Raw genomic sequence first — 22,272 nt, forward strand, 5'->3', positions numbered from 1 at the left:
TCATAGCAGGAACCAGGGAGAGAGTATTCTCATAGAAGCACTGGCATTGTCCCAGTGTCAAACCATAACACTGATTTATAAAAAAATGAGTGAATAAAAATAATTTAAACATAAAAAGCAAATTTAAATAAACAAAACAGTCAAATAACTAATGATCACTTCTACAACCCAAGGTAGACAAATAGTAAAAATATTTTGATTAATATTACTATGAGGATGTCTACTCCTAGAACACTCACTATTTTATGCTGAATTACAGAAAACTTTTCACTAGAAAATAGCTACTTTTCCTATTGGCTCAAAACATTGGCTGCCACAAAAATGTTCTTTCACCACTATAAGAATAAATTGATATTCCACTCATCAGATTCAGAACCCTGCAGAGTGATTCCCATTCAATCTATCTCTCATTGCCTGGCAGTGCAAGTTGCACCCCTGCTGCCCACGCTCACAGCTCTTTCTTCCCTCATGCAGGATCAGTCACAGTGTCTGCTTAAAAATAAAGACAGAAAAGAAGGAAGAAAAACCAATTTACAAGCATCACAGCAATCAATATCTGAAAGAAGGATTTCCATTTTCTTCCCTTAATACTATCAACATATATCTGCTCTGTCAATGACTTAAATTTGTCTTCTCTATACTAAACTCTTTAGGTAGGATTACAGGTAGAAAATATCAGTAATTGATCAATTTCAAAAGAATATGTCTGGGGTTTTTTTCTTTCTGAAGAGCAAGTATAGAAGGTAACTAAAGAAACATACTTTCTGAACCACAATGGAAAAACTTAAGCAGAGACATAAGTAACTATATGTCTCTCCAGATTGTATTTAACAATTCTGAGCTCCTCATTACACCTGTGAGGAATAATAAGCCACTTCTACAAAGAATACATTCAAAGTATTCATGTTCAGGGATCTGAATATCCCTTAATTGCATAAGTTACTCAGGGTGGCTTCACAGTATAGCACAAAATCTTGCAGCCATTCATTTTAACAAATGTTCTTTGCTCTTTAGCACAGCTTTAGAGCAAGTGATACTTCCCTGCTCCCCAACCCCTGCTTCAGCTTTTATTGTACAGTACTTAACTCCATTCGTCAGTGTGTCCATCTGTGTGGTTGATGCTGCACCCACCACCTACAGCTCAGCTTCTTAAACCTGCCAGGTTTAATTTATTGTTCTCCCCTCCTCCAGAAGTAGCACAACTCATTTGCTTAAACAGTAAAAATGGGATTTTTTTTTATTTTAAACTGCTATATTACAGGTACTGGGTGAGATAATTCAACCTACCCTGGACACGCACTTCCATTAAACAACTTTGAACTGGACTCATACTCTATCTAAATCAAGAATAATTCTGCTAAACAAGAAAACCACAAACAGACATAATAGACCTTTTTACGTATTATTGACTGCCTGGTGCTGAGGAGCAATACAGGGGCACGTAGGAATAGGACAAGTGGCAATGTCTTTACACTGAAAGAGGTTAGGTTTCCATCAGATACAGAAAGAAATTCCTCACTATGAGGGTGGTGAGGCACTGGAACAGGCTGCCCAGAGAAGTTGTGGATGGCCTTTCCCTGGAAGTGTTTAAGGCCATGCTGGATGGGGCTTTAAGAAACCTGGTCTAGTGGAAGATGTTCCTGTCCATTGCAGGGAGGGTTTACCACCTGATTTTAAGTGTCCTTCCAACCCAAACTATTCTATGAACAAGGCTTGAAATAGGTCAGCTGTCTTGACAATTCTAGTGCTGGGATTTTTTGCCCTTAATTCCACAGCCAAAATAATTTCAAAAATATTAAGATAATAACATATCTGTGGTTACAGGTTGTAAGACACAGCACACACGGACAGAAAATTGTGTTATGCAATGGTGCTCAGGATTAAAAGTACCATCTATATGGTATTTAAATTAAAACTAAAGAACTATTATCTCAAACTAATTATGCTGTTGTGGTTACCCTAGGTCACTTCTGACAAAGGCTGTGATGTTTTTAGATGGTGTTGTTAATCAGGTGCTAAAAGAGTGCTGTTTTACAGTTCATGAGCTTTTAAGAGAAATATCTGTGTCTGTTAATCAGTACCTCATAAAAGTTCTGTATTCTGGCACTGGTTAATAGCTATGGCATGTCTTTGAAAGAGAGAATTCCTTTAGATCATGTAGACAACTGTCAGCTTACTGTACTGTAATCTTCCAAGTGCTCCTTAGATAGATGGAAGAGCACCTATCAGCACCAACTTTCTCACTCCTGCAGAGGGAGAGGAAAGGAGAAAAAACAAACAAAAAAGAGACAGAAAGGCTTTTCAGATTGATATTATCTTTTCTGCCAGCAGGATGTCTTCTGAGTTTAAGAATTAGTCTGATAACATCAGAAATGGGAAGATAGAGCTGACAAGCTTTCATCATGTAGAGGTCTGCTCAGATAAAACATATAGCAACAAGTACATAGTAAGATGATAAAAGAGCAAAAAGAGGTTGTCAAACAATTAGCCATGGAAGATCATCTGCTGCAATATACTAACTTATTCTGTTGATATTCTTTTATATTGAAAGAACAACACTTTTCCTTTTTCTTTTTCCCCTTGCTTACCACTGAAGGCTAAGTTAAGGTCAGGAGTGCTTCTCCTCAGATCTCACACAGCTAGCTCAGGGCAGAGCCTGCCTAGGCAGTGACATCCATGCATGACACAGAAAGTCCAAACCATCAGCAAGTACCATTTCTATTACACACTCACTGTGCAACAGGTGTGTACACTGTGGTCACACATACTGCCAAATATGCAGAAATTCACTGAATGGGTATCAAAATCTGCTTCAATAAACTTCATGGGAGAAGAGGGCAAAACTCTGATAAAATATAAAACCTACTTCAACAAAGCATTGCACCAGCTAAATGCACTAAAAGAAACAGCAACACCTGCACAGTCTCCATTTTGGCTGCATATCGCTAGTGTTTGCCCTTGTTCTTCAAAACTTGACCATATTTTGCAACAATACTGATATTCCCTAAATGCTGGTTTTAATTTGTAATTCTCTTTTCCTCTGATCAAATCCAAGGATGGTCGACAGTGACTCTCAGTGGGGGAAAAGTTCCCTTCTCAATTAGGAAGCAATTTAGCTTTTTTATATATTGCAAGGAATGATTTTTACAGCACGAAAATATTAAAATTTTAAAGAATATATAGTTTGTTTTACTTATTAATCTGCTTTTGTCATAGATATATTATACCCACAGAGATAGGTACAGTTATTGCTGTATTGGAAATAAACCAAACAGTTTAAAACAAAACTTTGCTACTTTCATTGCCATCTATAAATGAAGGTATTTTTAAAACATAAAAGATTATTCATGCTATTGCTCAAGGCAAGAAAATCAAAGATTTTTAAAGTATGAGGTTTTCTAGTCTGATAATTTGCACATATAAATAGATCATTTTACAGATGGAAATTTAATACAAACCAGACATATCCATGATGAAATATGTGTGCCAGAATATCAATGTAAAAAAAATTGTCAATAATACTGCCAAAAGTAGTTTTAATAACTATTGTATTGTTATTTCACATTATTTAGCCTAGCATGACATAAGTTCTCTTTTATTACTTATGATGGCATTACATTTCCCCTTATGCCTGTAAGAAAAAACAAATTCAACTTGATTCCATGAAATAATCTGATAGGCAAACAACTGGACATAACTTCTTTCTGCCACTAGGAAGTCAGTAATATTCCAATTTTAATACATTTTCCTTTTCTATTAATGTTTATAAACATCAGCAGTAGAGACTCTTCCTTACTTTTTCTTTCTTTCTTCCTTCCTCAATTACTCTAATGTGGGTCCCATAAAATGGTACCTACAGGATAATACATAATCTATTTCTTCTCCATTCAAGCCACCATCAAGCATCTCTTACTGGATATGAATGCATGAATAATAAGCCATGCTGAGTGAAAACACAAGTTTCTGTGATGAAGAAAAGTAATATAGAAAATGGAGAAGAGTTATTTGAAGAGAGAGAAAAACAGTAAACAAAACTACAGCAAGAATGCTAAAAGAGAAATTCTTAAATAAACAAAAGCATGTTACAAAAGCCAAAACAGCAATAATCAATATTTCTGGGATGGTAACACAAAGGGAATTGTGGTTCAGCTTTCAGGGCTCTTCTTTGATGTCTTCATTCTGCAGCACACAAAATCTGGAAAATTCTCTGAGTATTTCAAAAACTATTTCCAACTGTTCAGAAAAACTGAAAAATCAGATACCTAAGGCTTCACCTTTTCCTTTGCTTAATTATTTCTAGAGGGTCTACATTTTCATACAACTGGGGCCCTTGCTGGTGCCTCAGCTGGACACCCCTGGTACTCTGCATACCATAACACAATATTGATCCTGATTCAGCTGCCTAATTTCATCTTCACAGTCATGACTCCGCAAAACAAAAAATTCACCACTCAGTCTCATGGCTGAACATGCTTCCAAATACTTTGCTTTAGAAGACCAACCACAAATTCAGCTTTGAAATCCCAAACCTCAATGCAGTAAGAGTGATAAAAAATGCTGTGGTTACACAGAAAAAGGAAAAAATAATCTATTGAGAGATGAAAAATGGAAATAGATATTTCCTGCCCCCACTGTGGGGCAAATAAAAGAATTTAATCATTTTCTTGGGAAATCATCTGTTTGCAGAACAGGATTCTTTCTTTATTTTAAAAATCCTGAGAGCAGACAGTGTACTTTTTCCAGTGGCATTTTTCTTTCCCTATTTCATAATTTAGCTCAACTTTTATTTTTATTGCAGTCTTAATAGGTTCAGGTATATATAAATAACTGTCTTTTGGTATCTGAATTACTTTGGTAAGACAGTAAATTGTGGACCCTAATTGGACTTGTATCCAGTATGCTGATCAAATACAGAATCTCCTTGTAGAAAGCAGCTGGAAAGCTGGAAAGGAACAGCTAAAAGGAACAGATAAAAGGACCTTAGGAGTAAAGTGACCAGAGGCAAAACTTACAACTCTATTGTGAGGAACAGGTTTGCCACAGCCAGAAAAATCCGTTGTCTTACCTGCATTCCAGCTTAGAGCATTGCTCTAGCTCTTCACACCCACGTTTCTCAACCTTCCTTCTAACCACAATGCAGACCAAGACCTCGGTGGCAGTAGTGTCTTTCAAAATTAAACAGGTTCTTAAAATATGTTTGGAATCTGCTGCCTCATGTAGTCTCCCCTTCATTATTGGAGTAAATCAAAGTAACTGAGCAATGATTACAGAAATAAAATCCTGTCATAGTCATTATTACTAAGTTAGTGCTAAGTTAAGTGCCCATTTTCCAGTGTCTTCATCCAGACATGTCTTTAGGTCTTTGATCCTATAGTCAACAGCTCAGAAGTGTTTCTGGTATGTGCCATTTATCAAGGTGGCCATACGTAACAGGACTATTAAATAAATTGTGGGACCTTACTCAAAATGATTTCTTAACATTTACAGACTATCCTCTTCTCCATTCTTTACAAATTTCTGTTGTTTGTTTTTATAACTACTGCATCTGCATAAGTTTCCAAGTGCTTCATAATGAGCCTTTGTGTTTGCTTCTCAGTTGAATATATAAACAATTACTGATCCTATCAGAAATTACCTTGTTTTCCAATTTGAAAATAGGAGAGTTGAATTAGAGCATGACAAAAATATTGCAGTGTAGGTAAAAAACCTCCAGCATTTGTACATTGAAGTAAATGATTATAAGATGTCATATAACTTCTAGATATCAGTGTATATCTAGAATATGAAAGAAATTCAGTTGTCTAGACATCTCAAATGTGTACCAAAAAAAGCTGAAGTTATCCTAAAAGTGTTACTATTGTGAGTTCTCTGTGGAAGAACTGTATGGGTAGAAAGCTCAATAGTATAAAGGTCTTCAGTGTTCACTGTAATAGTGAATTAGGGAATAGCAAGTCCTCACCTCCTACTACCCAACATGTATGTTTATTTTATGACATCTAAGAGCATACAGAGGATCTTGGCTGTACCTTCAAACCTTTTAGGGACTCAAGTAACATATTCCAAGTATGCAAAATCAATTGCTGATAACCTCAGGATATCACTTTCCTGTAGTCTTATGTTTATCACCCTCATCCCCAGCTTAAATCTCCTCTCTGACAATTTTTTCTCTTATTTGCTTCTACCTTGCACCAATGAGTTTGGGGTTAAAGAGGAGATGATGTCTGGGATTATCGTTAGAAAGAAGACCCAACAGAAAAAGCTCAGAACGTAATTTGTGTTGAATTTATGGATCAAAACTTCCGCTTTCCTAAGTATGCAAATCTTTGTACTACAAACATTTATTGGCAATAAATGTGCAAATGGTGAAGGGAAAGGCAAGGGGAATGTATTCTTCAAGATGTACAAATGTTTTAAGTAACATTTAGGCGCCGAGATCTTCAGCTGATCAAGAAATTAAGTAATCCCTAAATTACAATAATTATCTAAAACATTGACACATATGAAACTCTCTGACAAGAAAAAGCCCACATAGGTATATTTCTCTCTGAAACATCTTTCCCAGAGGCATTATTTCTAAGATTCAAAAGGTTGTATTTTACAACAGTTGTTATTTTAGACTCTGAACTAAAATAATCTACAATTAAGAAAGAAAGAATAATAATTAGAAAGCAGAACAGAAAAATTATGTCTCATACACAGTCATGCTCAAAACCACGAAGAATTAAATAATTTTAAATCACAGTGAAAAAGTTAAGTATTGATGAATACATATTCTCCAAGATGATAACTTTGGATGGCTTGATCCATAGGTGCTATGAAGCAGTTCAGCAGTCTCTTAATCTTTCTACCCCATTAGTTAGTGGAGAAAAGTTGTCCTGAACACAGGAGAGAATCGATGCTCCTTTTTCTGTGTAATTTTGTTAGTTTCGTTTGGGGTGGTTTTGTTTGTTTGCTTTTTATTGCTTTATGGAGCAGTCTAGGAATTGCAAGTCTGTGTCTATTGGGAAAGTGATACACTGTAAGCATTGTTGCTATTGGATCCACAACTTCAGGCAACACTCAGTCTAAAAAATTAGGATACATTCTGAATGTTCTGTGCTTTTGCAGTCTGGTAAAAAACCACACTCTACTATTATAAAATACATAAGTATTTTACCCCCAAAGTGTACCTGGGCCTGAATGTTCAAATGTACCATTGAAGGTCTGTATTTGAAAAAAGCATCCCTCAGACGAATTGAACCAGAACATGCTGGACTCACAGCTACTCTGAGTTCAGGCTTCCTCAGGTGCAATCTCTTCTTTGCCTCCCTCAGGAGTTCTGTTTAGACAGAATTTGACTATTTCTTGGAGATTTCTGGACAGGATCTACAGTGCCACACATCATGTGGATAGTCTGTGCATGTACAATAAACCCAAAATAACTCTTGAAACCACTTCAAGATAGTGCCTCAATTAAGGTAGTGGAACCCAATGATTTAGGACACTTTAAATCCAGCCTCAACTGTACTGTGATTGTAAGACTTGTTCATTATTATTATTATTGCTACTACTAATACAGAAGATGCATAGGCATTTTAGAAAAAGTATTTGCATGGTGTAAGCATCCCAGTATACAGATTTTGGCATAAAATGAAAAAAAAAAAAAGATACTTTTTTAGGTCATAAGTATCTAATATAAAAGACATAGCAGTCTGTGGCAAAAGCCACACACCTAAGTAAAATAATTCTCTTCTCCTGTAGCAGACAACAGCATTTTGTAAAACAAACCTGTTTCAGACAATCTGGACACGAGAAAAGGGTTTTACCCATTGATTTTAAACAAAAGATAAAAATACTGCCAGACACAAAACCCCCTTATATAATTGACCATGTCACAAACACGAACATTTTGAGACTCCTCACATGCCTTTAGCACACTGAGTTTTCTTTTCCAAAAGCAGTAATACAATTTACTGTAAAGTAGCAATATATGCACATCACTTGATGATGACAAACACCTCCAGCTACTGCACTTAATGTATTTCTCAACATTGGAAACCTTAAATGCATTGTTTTACATAAATGGAAATTAGTACAGTGATTTCTATTCCCTGAACACTACTCCTACTTGGTTTCACACACTATCCTTTTCCCACCACTGGTACATAAGCAAAACAACACATGTATTCAGACCCTATATAGACAACTTATGAACCATAACTTTCACATAAAATGAAATGCATAAGAACTGATGCTATGTAGTAATAAAAGCACCTCATTATAACCAAATTAAAATTTTTCAACCTGTAAACGAACCCTTCATATACAAGCACCCTGAAATTCTACTGTGTTCCATTACCCAGTATTAGAGAATTTCAGTAATACTGGAAAAAAACAAACAAACAAAAAACCCCAAAGCCCTGAACACACAAGCCACAAAGAAACTCCAAATTAAGCATGCATTAACTGATTACAAATGTTTGCATCAGCTATTTTAGACTTGATAATATTTTCTAATAAAGTACACTGAAAACTGATTCTGACAGCTAATTTTTAAAGCACCATAAAAATATATCACAAGCTTAACAGCCATTTTTAGGAAGGGGCATTGAACTGTTCCTGAATTCACTTTACCTACCTTTTCTAATAAAGGAATAGTCAAAGATTTTATTCTAATATTTTTGTATTATTTCAATGTTTACACTTGTACACAGTGAGTCATTGCAGTGGACTGCAATCACAACTTCATAATTAAGGGTAGAGAAGTAATTTAAAAGCACTGCCTTCATCACTCTTCCTAATTTTTTTTTTTAAATGCCATCTTTTAAAGTAGATTCTCAGGAATACTGTAAGGAAAAAGACCATTTTAAAACAACACAACAAAAGCTGACACACCATTTTTTACAAACAGGACAGTACATTAACATCCCCCAGTATTAGTCAAAATTGTACACTCTACCAACAAAGCTTTCCAAGATAGTCAGATTTCCTAGTCACATTCTTTCCTGTTATCCAGTTTATGAACAGAAGTTTTCTAACTCACTCCTTCTTAGGAGATGGTACAACTGAGTGTGCCTTCAGCCACCAACAGCAAGACAGAAAGAAACACAGCAAGCTGAAATCTGTTTTCCTGAAAAAAAATCCAGTCCTAATTTATAATCTCATTGCAGAATTTCTAAGTAGAACTCTTTTGATCGCAAAAAAAATCATCATGTGCACTGATTATCCAGTGTACCCTCTCACTCCTACAGGCAACTGAGAATCTGAACAAGTTTCTTGCTAGAGCAGATAGAAAATGAGTAGGCCCACGACTTACTAAATCAACTAAAGTCCATATGATTTAGCCTCGCATAGAGCTCCACATTTTCCTTAAAAAAATCATATCATGGCTTTTTACATGGGGAAAGTATAATGGACAACTCCTGTTCTGCTAACAAATAGAATACAAAGGCTCTGTTTAGGTGTCTTTTATTTAAAGTCTGTTTCACATACTAAATAAACACCAAACCCCAAACATCAAAAAATTAATATTTTCAATTTTTACAGACAAAATTTGAGAAGGCCAGGGGTTGGATAAGTTTGGGTTTTTTTGATAAGAACAGCAATTTTTGAGTTTTGAAGCTGGACAGCAAGAAGTATAAATACTGCATGGCTGAGTAACAACCTTAATAAATAGTAATGCTGATACAGACAACACTGACACTGCAATATACAATGCAATCAACACAGAAATCTTCCACTAGTGTTAACAAAAGCTCCATATAGAGAGAGAAGGAATTCCATGAGAGGATCCTGTTTTCCTCTAGCTGTGTACCCATAACTCCTACTAACACAAATAACACAAGCTCACCAAGGAATTAACAGGCCTTCCCAGCACGTGCAGAATTAGGATGCACAGTGTCAGTCACCTCTTTCCTCCCCAATGCAATGAAATGGAGAGCAAAAAAAGAAGCTTCATTTTCCCACTTGAAAAAATTAAATTGCATAGCATATAAAAATCTCCAACATATTCAAATTTCACCTCTCTTAAGCACATAAAGTCCAAATTATTTTCTCAGCAAGTTCAGTGAAGCTACGGCTAAGCAAATTTCCTTTTCAGTACTTTGCAGAGTGCAAGTATGATCACAATGGCATAGTTACACAATAATTGGTCTAATCAAAGCTATATAATGTCAGTATTGTGAATGAAGTAGTGTTGCTCATTAGCCTATTACAAAAGAATTACTGTAAATTCAGCCTACATGCAGCATCACTTCCTGTGCAAACAAACACAGATAATGCAGCAAGCTTGAAACACTGCCAAGCTGGCAGACTGGCAGCACAAATTATGCAAAGAACCAGAAAGCCTTCAGTAGATTCAATAGAGCTTGGAGGATAAGAATGATTAAGTGTTTCTGTGTACAACTACAAATCACAGTAATGAATCAGACTAAAATTTCCAATAAGGGACTTAACTGCACCAGCTGGCCTTCTTCAGCAGCATTATAATGTGAAACGATGACATCCTAAATAGTGATGTTTGCAACTTTCACAAAATCTGCCCAAAGCAAGTCCTTTGTTTTCCTTCAGTTTTCTTAAAGCTTGTTTGTTTTGTTGGTTTGTTTTTGTTTTTTTTAATAATAAAACATTGCAGCACCTAAAATGACAGGAAAGCTACATACAAATCTATACTGTTCCTTCTTCTCTGCTTCTTTTCCTTTTTTCCTAACCAAATGAGAAAATCTTCCATATCAGCTCTAATAGATTTGCTTTCAAAACTGCTCAGACTACTTAATACAACTACAGATTTGCAATTACATCCTTTTTTCTCTTTTTAATCAGAAATTTAGTGGTAGCAAGTCGAAATTAAAATCCCTCTTTCCTTTGTTGCAAAGGAGGGGAGATAGGCAAAATATCTCTGGTTCAAAAGTATGATGTCTTGAAAATCTAGGATACATGTATCCATACAATATGAACAAAAAGAATACATATGCATGTGTACTTATTCATTCATATATATGCATGTGCACATACATATGTACACGTATGCACTTTATATGTGTCTGAATTTTTCTCACATATAGTCACAAATAAGCCTCTCAAAATTTGACTTCTTCACTTTTTCTGCTTGGGAGCATGATCTCAGCCATGCAGTATACCCAGATGAATAGAAACAGAAGAGGTTTTGGCTTTCTTTCACAGTGTTACTCTGAGCTTCTGTCACATCATCCAGGCTAATCCACATCATGCTGCAAGGCTCAACACTCACCACTTCCAAGCTGAGATGGAACATCTTTCTCAAGTTAAAATATGAAGGTGACCAAACACAGGGAAGATCTTCTCATAATCTATCTCATATAAAAAGTATTCAGACTGATTTTCCATATTCTTCAGAAAACTGGAAGAGGACAGAGTCCAAGGCAAGATAATGGTCTAGATGGCCAATGACTTGAATCAAATGAGCACCACAAAATGTCATTTAAACCAAAACCCTGAAGGAAGTTTTAACAAGATTAAATGCCACCACAAAATCTATGAAGCTATCCCAACTCCTCTACCTTAATAAACTGGATTAGGTGATGCAACATCTTTACCACTATCAGCTTCTGTGAGTCTGTAATAACGTGACACTCTTTAATACACTTTAATGGTGAAACTGCCCTACCTTGAAGACTGCACCCATAGGCAGAAATATGACAGAATTTTTATTAATCCCTAAATTCAGGTCCTACTCCACATAGGCTTGGGGCAGGGAAAAATTGTCACTAAATCTATCTTCATTTCACAGAACTCTGAAGAGTCACTAATTCCTAGAGAGTGAATTCTGTATCGTTAGGCTTCTATACTGCTCACCTCCACCCAGCTCTGCACCTTACAGATGTCCAGTCTGCTCACTTCTCTGGAATCTGCCTTGTAGAGCTCTAAGTGAAAAAGAGCCGCTAGAATTTTTTATTTCTTACTTTTAAACCTAGAGAAATGCTTTCTTATTGTGACTCTAGATTCATAACTGGTGAACTCTCATTATTTTCCAGGTGATCAACATCTGTAACTGAAATGTTTTTACCATGAAGAGGTCGCCAGTCCTACCTTAACCCTTAATAAAATGCTGGTAAGGTGTTTTTTTTAGAATTGCAAGTATCACCAGAATCTGGCTCAGTTACTATTTACTGGAAACCAGTTACTATTGCTTCCTACTCTGAAACCTAAGAATAAATGATTGGTGAAGGTAAGAAATCCAGAGAAATAAGGAGTTCAATATCACTACACAAGTAAGTGCTGTCAGGTCCTTGAACATATAGTTATTCCATATTAACATGCTATAGCAGAGACAAATGCAATCCATTTCTGCCATAGCAAGGGAGCCATGGGGTCGAGCTGCACAATTCACAAAAACAAACTCATAAGAGCATAGCAGGACCTTCACAGTGGGGGCAGGGGGCATCATGTCTTGTGGGGAATTCATAAAAGAGACAGATCTACATCTGCCTAGAAAAACTGCACACACCTTCAATGCACTAAATAATTTAATGCCTCCAAGCATTGATTGATTAAATGCATCAAATCAATTTTACACAGCACTTTTCTTCTACTTATGGAAGAAGAAAAAGAGACTGGTTTTTAATCAGAGTCCACTAAGATCAATGAGTAAGTGCAATATTAGTCACTAGGTTCTAATACATCAAAGACACTGGGATTTACTTGTAACATGATTTTTGGCCCAGAACTGTTTTGCAATTTCCTAATTTTCAGAACTTTTAGACTAATCATATTAAGAGAGTCTTCACTGGTTTCCAGCTGTAAGCAGTCAAATCCTGGAATGGGCTGTACAATAACTAGGTCTCAACTGAATTCATCTCCTTTATAAATTGTCTTCTGCAGCTGATTTGAGATAAAAGCAAAGAGAAACATTTGAAGAAGAGCCTGCACCTCCTCTTCTTTCTTTCACCTTTAAGTGTCAGGTTTAAATATTTTTGACAAACATGCAGAACAAAAAGGATTCCAATAAAAGTAATTCTCCTGAAACCACAGTCACTGCCCCATGTTTACTAGTATGCTTACATTAAAATTCTCTGCTGAGTAGCGACCCTTACCCATTTTTTCAAGTTTTCCTGTTCTTCATCTGCAGATAACCTACTGGCTTAGAACTTCACCTATACATTGCTTAATTTAGTACTGCAGCCTATTATCCACAGAATGTCAGTCTTAATGAAAATTACAGTATGTGTCAATATCATAATTGTCCCTTTCAAATGTAAAAGAAAGTTAACACACTACTTATCAGGACCTGAATCTAGGATAGGTCAATGCTTGACTAACTTTTCCAGTTTTCTGAGCCTGGTTAGTTACCATCTTGCATGGCCTTAATGAGCTCCTGCACGTCATGGTGTCTGCACATATCCTTTCTTTCCTCACTCAAAGTGGCAACAAGAAGTACATGGAAATTTGAGGATTTATCTCCACCACCTGCTGTGCTGAATACACAAAAAGCACACATACCATTGTGGGCATTAGGAATTGTCCATTACCACCTACAGCCCTCTCCTCTGACTCATCCTTTTTATTCCTGTCCAAATGTCTTCTGGCAAAATACTCACATCACTTCTTTCCTCTTCCCCAAGCTCACTGGGGTGAACTCACAGTTGCCAGAGATTCTTAGTACCACAGATGCAAATAACTAAATCTCCTGAGAGTGAAGAGATTGGAAACTAAAATGAGTAGATGATTTCTCCCAGTGTGATGAATATCCTGCCTGTCACTGTAACACTCACATCAACACCCAAGATAACCAATACTGTATTTAATATTCTCCAAGCTGTATTTGTAATGGAATAAGGTATACTCTGAAGCATTTCATTATTTCATATAGACACCTTTTACAGGTTTTTTCCCCATAAAGTCCTTTTACTTAACCAACAAAGATAAACTGGAAAGCACAATGGGATGACAAAACACCATTCAACCAAAAGGAAAAGTTAATGACAAATTCCCAAATTTCAGAGAATCAATGAAAATTCTATTTTACACCATAGTTTGAATTACCTGTTTATGATGCATTGTAGTGCTGGCAGATACTCCCTTTCCACAGCAATCCACAGGGGAATAATGTGAACAACATTTATATACATATCCTGCATATTTTCCCCTCAAGTACGTTAACTTTCCCAGCAGAGAGCTAAGTGTGCAGAACACAGAACACAGTTTCCAACACAGTTAAAGCCAGCAGAGAGGCAAGTGCTGTTACCTGCTACCAACAAAAACTTTGCTCTTTAAGCACGTCCCTGTGTTTTCAAAGTCCTGGTACTTCCAACTATTCTCATGACCAATGATCTACAACACCTATTTCATCTTTTTGTCAAATGCTATTCAGTCTTTCCAGGACAGCACATAAAGGAAGCACTTGTGCTGTGGCCCTGCAGGAGTGTGCTAGGAGAGGACCTGCCATCTTGGCAGTCTACCAGAAAAGGAAATGAGCCATGAGAGGAGACTGAGGGGAGACCATGATCTCAGCTGCCATGGAAACTGAGGGAAGAGCAAAACCATAGGCTTGACTGACCCACAACTCCATGAAAAGGACAGTGAGACACAATAGCTGGTTTTGAAACTATACAAATGCAAGCACACTGCAATAAGATCACAGTGCTGAGATCCCCAATCTAATAGAAATTGTAGTACTTCTGAAAGCACAGGTAGAATCATCACTAAAGTGTGCTGTCACATTAATTGATCCTGTTGGGACCTTGTCATATCATGTCACTACCAGCCTTGCAGGTGGCTGGGATATCCACCCATGCTTCACTGTGTGGTGCTGAGGGGCCCTGGGCTACAATAGTTTGGAGATTGCACTGTACAAAGAAGAATACCTACGACAGCAGGGACTGAATAACCATGTCTATGCCTATGTGTTTTTTCTGCAAGTTAGTTTCTTAAAAACAACAAAAGAAATGACTAAATTGAGTCCTCAATTTAATACAATTATCAGTCTTCACTAATTAGCAACTTCTCTATGTTATTACCTAAATAAAGTAACAGAATTTATAAACAGAAATTTATGAATGAGGTAATAGGGCTGCTTGGGAAAGCTGCTTCTAGTAATAGAGAATTCAACTATAAATCAGAGCATTTCATGACACTACAGAGAAATCTCTTCAGCTGTAACTATATTTCATGCCTCCTTCCCTGCAGGTAGTCCAAAGGTGCCCATAAACATTTTATTTATCTTGGAAGTGTGCAAAGTTTCCTCTTCCCTGACAGTCTCCTGGGGATCATCTTTGCCACTGTATCAATTCACATACTTTAAAATACTTTTCCTTTGCAAGAGTCTTGGTAAAAATCTCTGCGACTTCTATGGATCTATACAGCAAATATGTCCAAATTAAAATCTATGGGCAAGTTCCTTATGAAGAGTTCCCAATATTCATGAAAAAGGTCCTGACTATTTTTTCAGAAAACATCACCAGCTGCCTTTTTTAAATTATTCATATTATCCAATCTGAGAAGAACACCACATGTGCACATACACAAACTAAGCAAAAAGGAAGGATTACTGGGATGAAAATTTTGTAAATGTTTATTTACAACAGATGACACACAAATGACATATTAGAAATGGAGACTGGTAGATAGGTTATATTATCAACTGTCAAGATATGTTTTCTCATGTAATTTTTACCAAGACTCATACAGAGTGTACTAGTCCTTTGGGAACTCTGAGAAACAGATGGCCCTACTGATAACCAGTATGCAAACTGCAGATACAAGTGAAGGAATAACATGTTGGGCAAAGAAACTCAGTCATGGTAAAGAGACCCAGCAGACACATCTCCTTGTGTTTATGATACTCATACTTTAAGCCCATCATGCTACAAAAAGGTCAGAAACTGCATGAAGGAAAACCTTTTTAGAAAAAAAAAAAGCACAAAGCAAATTATTTTTCCTTCTATGTGGTAATCTGGGGGAATAGGGAGGTCTAGCTTGGGAAAACCCTGCCCTGGCTCAGCACAGGTAGGTAAAAAATTGCCTCATCTACCTTACAAGACTAGATTTACAGTGCTTTTTACAATCAAGTTTCTGCCATTCCAAAGTTTCCCATTATTGACTGCATTATATTCAAGCAAGCTTTGTCTTTTAAAATATTACCTTTCTAAAAGAGTACTAAGAACTGTGGGAGGACTAATACAGGGATGAAGGCTGATGTCAAAAAGTTTCTTAATTCAAGAGTAGACATCTTCATCTAATCTAAAAGAGTTTTCAGTCATCACCTACTGCAAGTATAATTAACTAGAAAATGTCATTATTTGCATCGTTTTCCATGACATGCAATACTTAGAAATTTTGAATTATTATATTGTTTGTTCACAGTTAACACTCATACATTTTCCCGACACTTCACAGGAAGTTGAAAGCAGGCTAGCTACCTTTGTCTGATAATAAGGTGCTATATATGCTACAAGAATTATCAAAGTAAAATGTCTAGCTCTACACAGAGATTGTTTAATATAAACAGTGAAACTCCACAAATACTGGTCTTTTGTTAATTAAGTACAGCTGCAGATCCAGAACAGTTTAAGCTGTTCCTTTCACTATGTACTATCTTGCTTGTTTGAAAAGCTCCAGATGGATGTATTTAACATAACGAGACACTCAGAAGAACGTTCCTTGTATCATTCATAAAACTGTACTTGAAATTATCCTCTTCCAACACACAAGGAAGTCTTATTTTCCTCAGCTCTTTACAGCCCCTACTGAGCAAAGCACTTTAACAGACACTTATTTAAATCAATTTATTGAAATTTAGCCATTCTCCTGTGTCCTGTTTCCCCTAATGAAGCGTGAAAAAAAGAACAATGTCACGTCGAAAATGCAATTTGACTCCATCTCCTTAGCACACAACTAAGTGTATGGCTCAGGTCCTACATATTCATATTTCTGCCTCAGATAAAGCCACAAAAACACATGAATTTGTTATATATTTTCTCCTCACATTTAACCAGTCCTGCATGCAAAGAAAATCAGAATGCACAGAAGAGAAAAAGAAGAGAGGAAAAAACTCCCGCCAATCTCAAACAACTTACACTGCATCAGGCTGTTATCTACACTTCAGCAGGCAGTTTTGAGTTCTCTAGCTTCATATAAAAAGTGATGATGTCAAAGTAATGTACAGCAGTAGGATACTATCACAATAATTTTATTCATTTAGTACTGGCACAGTGGGTATTTCCCTAAATGCATTTGTACCAGCAGCTTGCAATACTTAAATATGTATACTTTTTTAATATTCTAGTTCAGAAGAATCAAGTAGTAAACATTATAATCAAATTATGTATACATAATGACTTCTAAAATCCACTTCTACTCTGCTCACATGTTGTTAAGTAATTAAACTAATTAAAATGGATTTATGGTTTACAAGTCATGAACACTACAGCAAAGTCGATAGGATTAACTTTTGAAGTATTTACCTGTGTGTAAGCCTTCGATGACTAATGCAAACTGCAGTTTGTTGATCCTGTGCAACACAGACCTTATGGCGACTACATTTCATCTTCAAACATGGATCTTTAGCCGGATCTAAAGCTGAAAATAGTTTTAGAAAGTTGTTAACAGTTATCTAGAATATGAAATTAAGGCGAGAAAGACCACACATAAAACCCACCCAGTATGTGGAGGGGGTTGGCCTGCTGCTTGTACAGTGCTAGACTGAAAGCAACCAGGAAAAAATACAGCTGTTGTGTAGGTAAGTACCTGCTATATTCTTTTAACAATTGCCACTCTCTGACTGCAATCCCCAAATAATGGTATTGCTACCTTAAAAACAGTTTCCCTTAAGTGCTTACTATGACACAGCTGGGTTCTTCCTACTCAACATTTCATGGTGAACAATGACACTGAATTTACCAAGAAATTATTACTCAGATGAGATTGAGTAAACTAAAATACACACGTGAGTGATTTGTGTGACATCTTTAAACACAAATTTTACCTCCTTCTGGGTTTCTATTTCTGCTTTGTGGTTTGTTTTTTGCTTTGTTTTTTTTAGCTGGTCCTTTAGTCATAATACATACTCATTTTTGAAGTACAATTCCAACTACGAACAGTGATTTCTAGCTATAATACTGGAAGAGCCAAATAACATTGTTTGTTGCTTACCACTAAATTTACAACTTTCTAGAGTAGCCATGCCTACATGGCTATAATATTGAAAGCCATCTTCCAATGTAAGCACTCTCAAGAGACAATCACCTTCTCCCTTCTCCAATCTTCATGGTGTCCTTTCGAGTAATCTAAATATTCCAAAACTGCTTTTTTCACCTCTATTGGTATCCCTATTTTAATCAAGTAAGCTATGAACAACTGGAATTCAGTTTTCCTGTGTTCTTCTTCACATTAGCATATTACTGTGCAGTATACAGTTGTGTTTCAGAAATGCTATTTCCCCACTTCTTGCATCTGCTTATAAAATAGCACAGCATCACAGAGTATTCTGAGTTGGAAGGGACCCACAAGAACCATCAAGTCCAGCTGTTGGCCCTGCACAGGGCATTCCCAACAACCACTCCATGTGCCTGACACCATACATTTGCCTATATATTTTCTGAAAGAAAATTCATGTTTCTTCTGTTCTTCACAATCTAAAGTAATCTTTTAACCATATCTCTGTGTGACTTGACAGAGGATATTAACCTAAACCTTCTAACCATCCATGTACCCAAAAAGCAAGACCAAGCTGATCATTAGTTGCAGTTTTGATGCATGATGTTGTAGTGCTAAGTGTGATTAAATAGTCCGAGCAGTGACTTTTTCAGGGTTTTTTTAATAATACATTCAGCTGTGCAAAAACAAATATATCAAACTACCATCAAAGCAGTAAAGCGATGGAATCATTGGTATAATAATAATTCAATGCAGACAGAAAAGAAGTATTTTATTAACTGCAACAAAAGACATATGAAAAGAGGTATTCTTCTTCCACACATTTTTACTTCTATGGCAAACTAGCCATAAAACCAGCACACATAATCCAGAATAAATCTGGTTACAACAATTCTATACAAATGGGAAGGAACTGCAGCCAAAAAAATGACTGAACTAGGATTAGAGAGTTGGAGTCAAAATTAAGGAGAGCATATCCTTCTCCAATTTACTTTAGAATTTAGATTCCATTTAACATATTTTCTCTGCTTGAAGTCAGGCAGAATGTAATGTCAGCCACTAGTAATCATTTAAGGTACTGGTCCAAGTACCTCTTCCCAGAATGTTCCCTGATGGAGACACTAAGGTAGCAATACTGGAACATTGCCTCTCTTCAGATAACTCTTCTGTAAAATAGAATAGGCTAATGAAATAAAAAAAAGCCATGAGTAACAGAAATCTGAAATCATATAAGGACACTGAGTTTAATACCAAGTAGGAAACAGGTTACAGAAGAAGGATCAACAGAGATCTTGTAACCATTCCTACTGAAATCGTTACTTCATTTCTACAGTTCTTGGGAATATGAAGGTATTTTTGGACAATTCCATCAAATTTAGCTAGCCATAAAATATGGTTTTGGCAATATGTTACATTTTGGCAAAACGCTACAGGTAGAACCCAACTTAACAAGCAAGAGATGGCAATTTCCCACTTTGTCTTTATGACAACATGAAGATAGGTATCAAACGGAAACAAGGACTTTCAGTATTTACTGATATAATATCACCTTTTGCTATTTGCTGACTCAGTGGTCATCATGCCCTGTATGTAACCCTTGATCACCTCAGGTGAGGTACAGACTCACTAAGCAAGGTGAGCAAAGCAGCAGAGCCACAGGTGCCAAAATCATAAGACCATTTTTATATTCAAAAGCCTGTTCAGCACTCACAGTCTTGCCACTGACACAAGCTCACATTATCACTCCATGACCTGATGAACTTGTTCTCTGTCAGCTGTGAGCTCCCTGTAAAAGTGTTTTTTCCTCGCCTTATGTGTGACACACAGCCTCCCGTTTCCCAGTACTTTTTCATGAAACTTTCTTAGTTACTGAACTAAGTTTTACTGATGGATAAGTCAAAGAAGAATGTATATTCTTGGAAACTTATTTTTTTTAAACAGCAATGCAGAGATCAGATAAAAAAGCGCAAATTTTTGCAATGCAAAAAATTGAACTAACTGAAGGGTAAATGTCTGCCTGGACTAACAACAAGCCTGAGGATAAAATAAGAAAGAACATAGAAAGAAATTTTGCTAGAAATCATGAAAAACACTATAAGTCTTCCTCTTTGTTCTCTTTGAACACCAAACGCTCTAGTCAATCCTACACAATAAAGTACATAGCATCCAAATCAGATCGCGTTACTAATTTTGGCCAGCTTTGAAAGGACTAAAAAAAATTAGATATTTACAAAAGCATGGAAATGGCTTGCCTTTCTTTCTCTTGAGCCTGTTTTATTTGATACTTGGAACTGACAAATGAATAAATTTCATGAGAAATAAAGCCTAAACCACAAGAAAAACAGTTTTCAAAACCAGGGTCTGAAGTTCTTCATGCTGGGGAAGAACTGCACTCCCCTTACAATGCAGGGACACATCTGACTATGTGTCTGTCTGGTCTCTACAAGGAATCATCCTAAATATCTTAATCTACTATGGAAATGCATAAAGTTATTTCAGGAAAAGTATCATAGTTTCCTGCTAAGCGGATAACTAAAATATTTATATCAAGAACTACATGGCACTAAGTCTATTTCTTCAGTCCATCTTCTAGCTATCCCTAACAAAAAAATCCTGGCACCCCCCCACCTCATTCAGACTATGCAGACTTGCAAAGACAACACTGCATGTTTCTTTCCATTCCTGCCAAAATAAGCAGCTTTGAAAAAGTACAACATTCACACCAAAATCATCACAAGGGTCAAAATCCCCCAGTGGGATGTATTCCTCACAGCTATTGTCTTCAACGTGATCAGGTATCAATCCAAGTTTTTACCCAATCAACATTTACTAAAATATCATCCTATTTATGAAAATTAGAGGCTTCCCCTCCCATCCCCATAACTGAAGTGAAAACATCAGTTGTACAGCACAATTACACTGCTATTGAAAACAGGTAAAGGTTAGCACTATGTAGAGGAGACTCTAGACATAAAATATATGTTTATGCAAGTCTTGTCAGAAATCATCTCTTGAATACTGTATCAGCTGACTTCCTACGATGTCACATACAGCCAGCTTCTAAAGATGCAGGTCTGATATGAGCTTGAACAACTTGATAACGTTCAGCTTTACACAGCTTCTAATATTCAGAAAAGTGTACTTGCTATAGGTTACTTGTCTGCATGCCTACTTTACATTTGTCTATGTGTCTGGCTACAATACCATGAAATGTCATGTTACCTACATTTCAACAAGCAGAAAAACATCACTGTCACAAAAAGCATATCAAAAGTATAAAATGGTTTTTATCATCTACTATTTCTCTAAGAACTTGCATTGTAAATGACAAGTAAGTCGCTCTGCCGTTAGGAACTTCTGCTGACTTTTATAGATTAGTATAGATTTGATCTCCTCACATGGGTAAGGAAGCAATTAATATCTGAAAACTTAATTGAATTATTACTAATAGATCTATTTATTTATAGTTCAAATTTGGGAAAGCAATTAAGAAAAGCTTCCCATCATCCCTTCTGTAAGCTAGTTTACAGCTGGCACTCCCCAAAACTGACATTACTCAGAACATCATTTTTATAGGGAATATAATAGGAAATAAAGACTAGCAAGCCATAACATAAGAATATTCTTAATAGTAGCACTTCGGCAGAAACCAGAGTAAATGATCATTATTCCACAATCTTTTAAGTGCATTCTAACATGTTCCGTACTTTCCACTCCCAAGTAAAATGAAAGGTGAAAAAAGGTTAAGGAAAAGTCTTAAACTTTAAGTCTATTAAGTCCTCCAATGTTCTGATTCATTTCTGATGGGCAAAATAGAAGCAACTACATATTTTGTTTCCATTACCAACACTTCAGCTATGCTTGTGCACCCACTACTTTAAAAGGCAAGTCTTGACTTCTTTGCAAAGTTTTCATCTTTGACAAAGCAGGGAGAAAAAAGAAATAAATTTAAAAAAGAATTAAATTATCTAAAAGTTTTAAATAAAATATTAATAATCAGGTCAAATGCCTAGTTATAACCCAAGGTAGACAGAGCCATAGAAGGGAATGACTCATATTGCCTCCTTTGATAAATCACACAATTCCTGAACGTACCTGAAGACCATGAGTATCTTCTCCATTTTGAAAGATGACAATTTCTCACCTGCTATAGAATGATTTCTC

At 36.2% G+C, this 22,272-nt stretch overlaps 1 protein-coding gene across 1 annotated transcript in view; it reads right to left on the reverse strand.

The window, feature by feature from the left end:
- Positions 1–22,272, reverse strand: part of SPOCK3 (SPARC (osteonectin), cwcv and kazal like domains proteoglycan 3) — a 167,290-nt gene that overhangs the window by 76,166 nt on the left and 68,852 nt on the right. The window contains exon 4 of the mRNA XM_036382411.2: positions 17,418–17,532. Within this exon, the coding sequence (XP_036238304.1) occupies positions 17,418–17,532 (115 nt within the window). The remainder of the gene's footprint in view (positions 1–17,417; positions 17,533–22,272) is intronic.

This window comes from Molothrus ater, chromosome 4 (genome assembly GCF_012460135.2).
Source record: "Molothrus ater isolate BHLD 08-10-18 breed brown headed cowbird chromosome 4, BPBGC_Mater_1.1, whole genome shotgun sequence".
Classification (NCBI taxonomy): Eukaryota; Metazoa; Chordata; class Aves; order Passeriformes; family Icteridae; genus Molothrus; species Molothrus ater.